The 11,061-nt window shown below is 40.9% G+C and overlaps 1 protein-coding gene across 1 annotated transcript in view; it reads right to left on the reverse strand.

Moving 5' to 3' along the window:
• LOC143280774 (5'-3' exonuclease PLD3-like) overlaps window positions 1–11,061 on the reverse strand; it is a 39,742-nt gene continuing 28,681 nt past the window's right edge. The window contains exons 9-10 of the mRNA XM_076585449.1: window positions 9,458–9,560; window positions 1–5,695 (exon numbers count right to left, since the gene is read on the reverse strand). Of these exons, the coding sequence (XP_076441564.1) occupies window positions 5,502–5,695; window positions 9,458–9,560 (297 nt within the window). The 3' untranslated portion in view covers window positions 1–5,501. The remainder of the gene's footprint in view (window positions 5,696–9,457; window positions 9,561–11,061) is intronic.

Here is an 11,061-nt window from a genome sequence, read left to right on the forward strand (position 1 = left end):
TCTTTCTTGTATTTCTTTTATTGAAAAAGCAAAAATGTTGACACGACAAAACAAACGGCATTAACTGGTAACAGTGAATTTTCTACAAATAAAACAACACAAATATAAAGTAAGAACTCTTCAACTGCATATCAAGCTTAGCTCTCTCCATACAAACGGCAAAAGAGACGACGTTAACAGCGTTTCACCCCAATTACCATCATCAAAATATTGCAAGCGGAAGGCTCTTATACTGAACAGGAGAATGCTGACAAAAAATACCACAATTCTGACGACGGAAGCTAAAGGTTGGGTCATTCAGACACCCACTGGACATCCGAGAGGTCTGTGTGGAGGAAGAAGAGAGGACTGGCCGTACTGAGTGAGTTAAACCTTGCCCAATTAATTTTCCCACACTCACCACTGACAAGGGCATGACATTTCCAGCATTTTCCCCTCCGTTAATTTGGGAACAGGAGACAGATTTAGTGTATACGTATCACGTTACAACAGCTATAAAGCAATCTTGAAACAGGAAACATTACTCAGAATGTTGAAAATGTGGGACAAGTAGCAAGGCACAGAAACTGGACAGGAAAAAAGCTGTACAGAAATGTTCTGATCATCGGGGTTTTTTTTTTTATTTTTTTTATTGTAATCCTCATTTCACCTTTTCACTGTAAAAACATGCATTGTACTTTAATTTTCAATAAAATTCAGAATAATGAGACATTCATATACTTTATTATGAAACTCAAATTATACAAATACCAAAGTTTCAGTTTCAAGAAGGCGTGATGGCGTGCAAACTGATTTTTATTTGTTACACCACATCTGCTTAAAAAAAACCCGTTCAAACAGATATTTCAAGTTTGATAAGGTACATACTGATCTCTCTCACCCCTCTCTAAACAATGGCACAAGTCAAAAAACAGCAGATGGTACCAGCACCAATGAAAACAGCTGTGTGAAGAGACCAATACATTTATCAACACTCACATCTATAAGGTACAGTGCAAAGGCATTTACACTGTGATGTGCAGAGATTCACGGTGTGTCACACGAATAAAAAATACGAACACACCAACATCATAAAGTACACATCAAAACATTCACAACACCAACATCATAAAGTACACATCAAAACATTCACAATGTATTTTCTGAAAATGCAGGCATCATTTGAATAAATCGACATTTTCACGGTGACAGTAAACTTATTCACAATGTACTGCATGAGTAGGCAGTTAAAAGGAATCTAAAGTCATTAATCTGGATACTGGAATATGTGCCATTCAAGTACTGACTTACTGGCATTGTTCAATTAAAAATCATCAAAAGATAAAGAGCATGCAAACTACAATTACTAAAAATTGTATGCAGCAGCCATTCCAAATAATCCCTTCATATATGACCATTGGATAATACAATAATCTTCAGCTGGTTGTGTTTAGCTGTGTGTGTTAGTTTGTTTGCATGGATGTGTGTGTGGAGGGGCGAAAAAATTTTTTTGTGAGTGGACCTTTTTAAAATTTCTGTACAAGAAAGTTCATCATTTGCACGAACCTAAATTTTCTTGGTTCTTTTTTTTATGCTCATGACTGTGTGTGTATGTATATATCTGATATACTTAACACCACAAACTTCCTAACAAGAAGGTTTGAGCACCAAATTCTATTATACTTATCATCGAAACAAAAATTATTAGTATTAAACACGACAGAATGGACACAAAAAGCACATTTCTCAATGGACGCCTCTGTGGGGACTCATTAGGAGCTGTCATGGATGAAAGATTTTTTTTGTCAAATTTAAGACAGCTGACATCATTATCACTGAAAACTGCATTCATGTTTTATTTTCAACATTTCAAGTTTCTTCCTTTTATTTTTTTTCACAAATGATCTGTTCCGTTATTATTGCTGTCATATTTTTGTACATCCTGGCTGTTGACATTATTTATATGTCAATTACTGGCGCTTCAATGTCACTATAAAACTGACATGAACTGAATCAGTCCGAACACTTCATCTTCCAAAAAAATAATTTTCATACTATAAAGTGAGCTTAAAATTTTTTTTTTTTTTTTTTTTTTGATTTGTTTGGTTTTTTCCTGAGGTAAAAATATATCCACAAAATTAAGACAGCAGAATATTAATCACTACAATAACATTGTATGAATCTCACAAACACACAGTCAAGTTCAAAGACAAGTTATTAGGCTTTTTTTTTTCCAACAGATTCTGAAATCATCAAAATTAGAAACCATATTTAAGTCAACAAAACGTATACAATGTCTGTATGTTTCGACAGAAAATGAATGCATTTAAAATAATACATAATCCAGGAATATTGCAAGCATATACGGACTGAGAGTTAACACTTTCCGTATTCTTTCTTATGCGAAGATAAATGTGTTAATTCCTGTAGATTCTAAAGTCATTTTCAAAAATATCGGACTCTTCACCGTAAATTTGTCAGCTTGCAATTCATCTACAACTCGGCTGACATTACGAGTTAGTTATTTTGTTAGTAAGCTCATTGTTTGGTTAGTTCTCGTTAGTTAGTTTAATTTAATGGATCGTTTCTTTCCCTCCCGCAGCCCCTTCCCATTCCCTAATCATACTGCCGATTCACTTTTCCTTCATACACACACAAACAGCTTTTCACCCCTTTTTTTTGTATAAAAGTACTTCTTTAAGCATGTAAAGTGGGGTTTTTTTCCCTGATTTCCGCACATGGACACACTGAGTGGCTCACACAGGTACACACACACACACACACACACACACACACACTTACACACACATACACAGACATGCGTGCACATACATACACACAGAGTGTAATCCCTGAATCATAAAGCTTACAAAATATTTCCATCACCACCGACAGAATCTACAGACTTTGAAAAAATAATATCTGAGATAGAATTCCATGGCAATGACATAGATTTCTTATAAAATTTAACACATGTACACATAGGTACATGTCAGATCAAGATGCATATGCACAAACACTAACGCTAACGCATTCACATTTATTCCGTTTTTATTCATTTTTCTACCTCCTAACTGGCTGGTCCGAGTTTATATCTGCCTCCCTGTTATAAAATCCCTTCCTATTTGATTACCTATTTCCACAACATTTTCAAGATCATAATACTGTTGTATTTTTTATGCCTGTAAGGACAAAAGTAATAACCATGTATTCTCCTTTCTCAAGCAAACATTTTTTTTAAAGTTTGGTATTGTGATGTTTATAAAATGAAGAAAAACAGAACCTGCAGGTCAGGGTGGAGAAAAGGAAAATGATAATAACAACTGGTACCATACTGATTTCTGTTCTATCCGCAAGAAGAAGATGAACAACAACAACAACAACATGTTTATAATATTCAAGATCTTGTCATTTTATGTCAACAAGGACCACTTTCAGCACACACACACACACACACACACACACACACACACACAATATCTCTCTCTCTGACATCAGAAACTACTTTAAGCCCTAACTATGGAAATCGTGAGGAATGCAAAACACCAAAATGTTGGAATAGAAAACCTAGAAAATCCAGAAATCTGCTCTTGGTTAATTACAAAAAAAACCACTTTTGTTTACATAACACATCACATCAATGTTACACACACACACACACACACACACAATGCATACATACATTTAAACAAACATATGTACGTAGCAGCTAACTTTGCAACAATTTGTCCACAATTCATAATACGTTAAGAGAAAGGTGAACTATCTCTTTGAAGGAGGAAAATAAAATCTTTCTCTTTTGTCAGAGATGTTCTGAAAGTGACAGAAAAGCGAGAGAAAACAAAAAAACAAACAAAAAAAACCCAAACAAACAGAGAGAGAGATATATATACAAACTGAAAGAGTGAAAGAGACAAACAGTGAGAGGGACTGCTCAGATCTAGAATCTAATAATTCATAGTTGTATTTCTTCCACATGCATGACTGCGTGCAATGTCATTGTAGTCAAGATAGCAACCATAGGCCTCGGGCACTGAGGCAGATGAGGTCAGAATGGGTTAAGTGCACAGATTCAGATTCCGATGTTTATTCAGATAAAGGCCTTGGCCCCATACTGAAGGGGCTAATACAAAGGAACATAATACATAATTTTCATTAACAAAGGTAACAGTTAACAGACATAAGGTCTGCAAACGAATATTAAGAGAGAGCAGTGCGCAGCCTCTTGCTTGCTTCATAAATATACATAGCTAAATTAAAAAGAACTCTCTCATTTCTTGTTGACAACAACATATTCAAATTACTCTTTACTCTTAAGTGAACAGAGAGAGGGGGAGAGAGAGAGAGAGAAAGAACTCTGTTTCCTTCTCAAGAGGATCAAACAAGTGAGAAGGAAAAGTTGATTCCATCAAAATGATTTGACAGGGGTCATCCACAACATCCTCTCTCACTCGGAAAAGTCTTCAAGGTTCAGCATTAAGCTCTTTTTTTCCCCCTTTTTTTTTTTTTTGTAAGTAGTGCATATATGCACAAACTTGTTTACCCCTCAAATTTCTTCAAAGAAATAGACACAGCCAAAAACAATAATCTGAAGCAACAGCTTTGCAATTCACGGCCACCATTTCCGTACATGTTTTCTACGGCTGACCACTGTCTCCACCTTCAGGAATTAATCCACATTTCAGCATCACGAGGTGTAAAGGACCGCAATTTTCTGTCAGAAAATTGTGCCTGGTTCATCAGAAAATGATTTAACGACTGCGCAGCTGTGACGTGTAATGAATGCCGAAGCAAAACAAAGGATGAGAAACCATGCACAGAAATACAATACATAACATCTACTTTTGAAATCTGTACTTCAAGCGGTCACAAAATTATAATTTCCATACATGCTGCATAACGGCATAATCTGACATGAAAAAAACCCTGTGTAAATCACGCCTAAATCAAAAGAGCGAACAGGTCTGGATGGCAAGTTCACATTCTTCATCCGTGGGCTGCAACTCCCACATTCATTCGTATGTACATGAGTGGACTTTTACCTGTATGACCGTTCACATAATCTGAAAGTGAAGAAGACAAGAATAATAATCATAATAAAACCCCATCTAGAATGACAGAAGGAAGGACAATGTTTGATTTATGGCTGGGTTCACGACGGGCGCAATAGCCGAGTGGTTAAAGCATTGAACTGTCAATCTGAGGGTCCCGGGTTCGAATCACGGTGACGGCGCCTGGTGCGTAAAGGGTGGAGATTTTTACGATCTCCCAGGTCAACATAATGTGCAGACCTGCTAGTGCCTGAACCCCCTTCATGTGTATACGCAAGCAGAAGATCAAATACGCATGTTAAAGATCCTGTAATCCATGTCAGCGTTGGGTGGGTTATGGAAACAAGAACATACCCAGCATGCACACCCCCGAAAGCAGAGTATGGCTGCCTACATGGCGGGGTAAAAACGGTCATACACGTAAAAGCCCACTCATGTGGATACGAGTGAACGCAGAAGAAGAAGCTGGGTTCACAGAGGCTTCGTGGCGTCGAAAATGCAGGACAAGTTGGAGGCGTAGGGGGAGAACCAGTCGCGGTTGAAGACGTCGTACAGCTGCTGGCGCAGGTTGCCCCGCGTGGTGTTCATGGAGTTCTCTGGCTGCCTCACCACAAAACCCACCCCTGCCGTGCTGATGAAGTAGTCCCCGGACCAGTTGGATGTACCTGGGATGACACACAAAACATAAACACTTGATCATCCCTGTTAACTCTCTCCGGACGAAGGAATGCTCACGCATTCCTACACAAAACTGTATTCGGATTCGGACGAAGGAATGGAATTGCATTCTTCGAAAGTAAAATTCCATCACGCGCTGTACACGTGATTTTGTGATTAGCCAAGCAGAGTGCGCTATTCTGGGTCACTCCACAATCGAACAGTATGATTGGTCAGCCCGACATGTGTGGCCTGTCTCGCACACACACTGACAAAGTCACTGACCGGTCGTCTGCTCGCGTACCAGCCTGTTAGCAAAGCGGGCTCTTCTCAGAATGTTGTGAAGCGAACAAGGCAGCGACGGCAACGTTTTAGGGTTGCCGAAGTACTTGAAATGCTACAAACTGAAGGGTCGGACATTGAAGAGGTGGATGATGACAAAGAAGAAAGCGAATTTAATGCAGAAAGCGAGCATGGGTATGGTGATTCGGGGTGAAAAATTGGCAGTATTTTCTACATATGGCAAAACTGTAAAAATAAGATGAGAAATTTGATTATTTTATATGTACTAGCTCAACACATAATAAACCAGTTCTGAAAGTTTCATTTTCTTACACAGTATTTTGTATTTTTTGTAATTTTTTTTCCAAACCCTTACAAATGGGCCGTCTGTGGGGAAAAGCAAGGGAGAAAACTTGTCGTCCCGAGTGAGTTAAAACACACAACTAAAAAGCTCAACAGTGCGTGTGTTTTTGTGTCCTTCCTAAGGAGAGATATAGGTAAAAAAAATTTTTTAAAATTCCTAAAATTACTTTTAAACCAAAAGGAGGAGTTTGTATTATACTCCATGTTTGGTGTTACATATACTTACCATGTCAAACTGATGCCAGAACCACAAGGCGACTCAGAGTGCCAGAAATGGTGCAGGAATGGCTTAATAAGCCAGCCCGCACTGTCTGTGTGTACCAGGACCACACCCCTCCCTTGGAGGAATCTTTAAGGAACTTTCCCGGGGAAAAGGCGCCCGGGGCAGAGAGGGACTCCCTGCCTGGAGGAGGGATGGAAGCAGCACCCCTGACAGTGCGGGCTGGCTTATTAAGCCATTCCTGCACCATTTCTGGCACTCTGAGTCGCCTTGTGGTTCTGGCATCAGTTTGACATGGTACAGTATATGACACCAAACATTATTTCGCCTGACACGCGCGGGACTCCCCCAGCAGGGGAGACCGGCCGGATAGCGGGGAGACCTGCAGAGCAGGTTGCCACGCGCCCAGAATCCCCTCCCGTGGGGAGACTGGGGTGGCTTGGCCCGGGGTGGGCTAAGTGGAGGTCCCCCCCCGGAACCAACTGTTTTTCTCCCCCAGGAGGAGGTGGGGGAGGGGGGTCGACCGAGAAGGGAGGAGGGGAAACAGCACTGGGGCCCCTGAGGGCCGTCTCCGTGTGGGGACCCGGGTAACGGCGGGGGGCGGCCTCCCCTTGGGAGTCCGCACCCAGCCGCGAGTTCCCACCACCAAGAGAGGACGTGCTACTCACCCTTCCACCCGCCTCGCGCTGGGACACTTCGGGAGGTGACGCTCAAATCCCTTTCCCCCCGGTCCCCTTCATGACCGTTTTATCGGGACGAGCGTCCCCTCCGCGATCAGCGTCTGCAGACGCATCGCCGCGGTCCCTATCGGGAGAAATCATGAGCTCCGGGCCTGGGAGAGTCTCTTGGCGAGTATCTCTGCCAGCATCATGATCCCTGCCTTCGTAGGATGGCAAACGAGGCATGGTACCGCGCGTAAGCACCCAGCGAACAATACGATCCCCAACAGAGAAAGGAAAGACAGGATCGACTCAGAAGTAGAAAAATACGAAGAAATCAAGGGGGCCGAGTCGAAACGAGTACACAGAATGTAAGCACAATACACATGCAAGCCGCATATAACAAAATAAGGCCAACTGAAAACGCTTAATAGCCAAAAAAAGCGTTAGACGAGACAGAGCGAAAACCTGACAAGATGGCGTGGAGAGCCTTGGCCAAAGGAATGATTCAGCGCTTATAGCTGTTAGAGGCGTTTGATTGGCTAAAAGCGGGCCAGACTAAGAGGGGCGTCTTTTCACTGTTAGCCGCGCGAAATTTGGCCAAACAGAGCAAACCATAGGCCTAGTTTGCATCAGTTTGACATGGTACAGTATATGACACCAAACATTATTTACCATGACCCACTGGTGCAGACTCTGGTAGGGGTCTGATTCACCGTCCTGTGAAAACTACAATCCCCCGCTCATGAGGAGGAAATCAAAAGCAGGTATGGCTAGTAACCTCCCTTAGCATATTCAGGAGTGACATATAGATATTCATTTATTTACTTATATATTCATCTAATTTTCAGATATAAGACGGAAGAAAAAGTGGATGGAACCGGATAGGGGTGAGCGAACTTTCGGGAGGTAAGGGTACATGATTTCTGCCCTCATTTCAAGAACATGCCTGCATGCACAATTTTCAGGATTTATATTTTTTTGGTATTTTTTTTTATTTCTTTTTATCACAACAGATTTATCTGTGTGAAATTCGGGCTGCTCTCCCCAGGGAGAGCGCGTCGCTATACTACAGCGCCACCCATTTTTTTTGTATTTTTTCTGCGTGCAGTTTTATTTGTTTTTCCTATTGATGTGGATTTTTCTACAGAATTTCGCCAGGAACAACCCTTTTGTTGCCGTGGGTTCTTTTACGTGCGCTAAGTGCGTGCTGCACACGGGACCTCGGTTTATCGTCTCATCCAAATGACTAGCGTCCAGACCACCACTCAAGGTCTAGTGGAGGGGGAGAAAATATCGGCGGCTCAGCCGTGATTCGAACCAGCGCGCTCAGATTCTCTCACTCCCTAGGCGGACGCGTTACCTCTAGGCCATCACTCCATATTGTTGTATGGGGCTGTTGTTTTTTTTCAGGGTGGGTGGGTAATCTACTGAAAATGGATTTCTGTTCATGCCCTTCCCCAAGGTAACTTGTTTCAGAGCAAAAATTATGAAACAGGTGTTCAGAGATAATAATAACAAAAATAAATAATAATTGTTTATTTCTATCTTACTTTTCCGATAACAATAATGGTCAAGGAACAGTTGCACAACTGTAGAACAGTAGTACAGATCTTAGTTATGAGGAGCGCCTGGCTCTTTTTAATATGCCTAGCCTAGAGTTTAGAAGATTAAGAGGTGATCTCATTGAAGTATATAAGATCATGCACAATATGATCCTTGCACCACCTCTTCCTTGTTTACTATGGCTAACTACGATAAAACTCGAGGGCACAACTTCAAAATAAACAAAACTAATTTCGTAACTAACCAGTTCCGCAAGTTTTGTTACTAACTGTATCATAAATCTGTGGAATAACCTTTCCTATGACACCATCAATGCACCATCGGTAAACGCCTTCAAAAATCACATTGACAAAAAGTTTAAGGACCATGTATTTTCCACAGAGTTAAATCTTTATTGAGCTGTAGATAAATGTAGTATACACTATGCCAGATTTAAACAAGGGTTTGTTCACAACAAGTGATCCAAAAGCACATAAATGGACACTGATTATGAGGGCAAAAGGCTTTTAGCCTATAACCAAACATTTCTGTGATTCTGTGATTACATGGAATCTGTGCAAATACCACTGTAAAAAAAAAGAAGAAAAAAAAAGAAAATTAACACGTCAAGTACTGTCAGTCTCAAAAACAAATAATGATAACAACATGTCAGTTACTGTCAGTCTCACCGACAAACTTACCAATGTAAGCGTGCTGATCGGTCACCATGTACTTGTTGTGGTTGACTCGGCAAAAGGGGATTTCTGACTGATTCTTGGTGTAAACAGGCACTTCAAACAGTTTCTGTGGAAAGGAAAACAAATAAACGTATACAAACAAATTCAAAAAGACCTCATCAAAATGTAATGAAAAGGAAAATGGTACAAAAATTTTTTTTTTAAAACATATTCCACCTACAAAGTGCTAAAAAATGAAATAAAACTGGGCAAATATTCTAAATCTCATATTTTTTTAGAGTTGCAGCCTGCTAATGCTTAAAAAAGAAGATTCACGTCATGCAGGATACTGCCTGCTAAACTCCCTTCTGATGACAAACACTGATTTGTTGCTACACGGGCGCAATAGCCAAGTGGTTAAAGCGTTGAACTTGCAATCTGAGGGTCCTGGGTTCGAATCTCGGTAACGGCGCCTGGTGGGTAAAGGGTGGAGATTTTTCCGATCTCCCAGGTCAACACATGTGCAGACCTGCTTAGTGCCTGAACCCCCTTCGTGTGTCTAGCCAGCAGAGAATCAAATACGCACATTAAAGATCCTGTAATCCATGTCAGCGTTCGGTGGGGTAAAAACGGTCATACACGTAAAAGCCCACTCGTGTACACACGAGTGAACATGGAAATTGCAGCTCACAAACAAAGAAGAAGAAGAAGATTCGTTGCTCATTGCACCTGGCTGAAATCCCATTTATCTGGGTAGGGACTGTCAGTCTCCTTTCTGACTGAGACAGTCCCCACGAACCAGCCAACACAGAAGGTACTGACGTGAGCTCTCCGCAGGCTTTTTCATGTGAAGAGGAAACCCTCCCTGAGGTCACCATGAAAGCAGAGTCAGTGTTCCCACAAATGTGATCAAACAAAGTTCCATGATTTTTTTTTTTTTCTAGACCTCTTCCAGAGTACACTGAGTTTTTTTCCATACCAAACACAAAGCCAAACTGAATAAAACGTTTGCAACACAGTTGATGACAGAGATCTGTGGATATCCGAGTATCGATGCACAGTTTTCATTACTTCTTGTCTGTTTGTGGATTTTGTTTTGTTTTGTTGTTGTTTTTTTTAAAAGGAAATTTTCTATCTAAAATTACATTTAAATAACATACTTACCGTGACCCAACTAGTGCAGACTCCGGCAGGGGTCTGACATTCCTGTCCTGTGCAAACTACTATCCGCCTATGCAGAGAAAACGAAAGTAACTACGGCCGATAACCTCCCGGAAGTAGGTAACCTCCCCTTTGTCCCGCTGTCCCTCTTTTTCCGGCAGCCATTATGACTCCTGTTCCTGTGCTCTTCATACGGCTAAGTTTTTTTTTCGTATTTTCTGTCTGTCTGTCGATTCTGTGGCGTTCTTGTTTGTTGTCAAATTTTGTCTTCAACCAGGTCAAGGAATTTAAGCTCTTTGCTGAATGGCGCCAGTCCAGGTTTTTATCAAAATTCCAAAGACTTTCGTTGACCCTGAAGGGCAAAGTATTTTCCCCCCCAGACTTTTCCAGACTTTCATGACAGTATGAACCCTGCCAATCATATAGGACCACAGAATTTCAAGAAATTGTTTTTCTTTTATTTCATG

Source organism: Babylonia areolata, chromosome 4, assembly GCF_041734735.1.
Source record: "Babylonia areolata isolate BAREFJ2019XMU chromosome 4, ASM4173473v1, whole genome shotgun sequence".
Classification (NCBI taxonomy): Eukaryota; Metazoa; Mollusca; class Gastropoda; order Neogastropoda; family Buccinidae; genus Babylonia; species Babylonia areolata.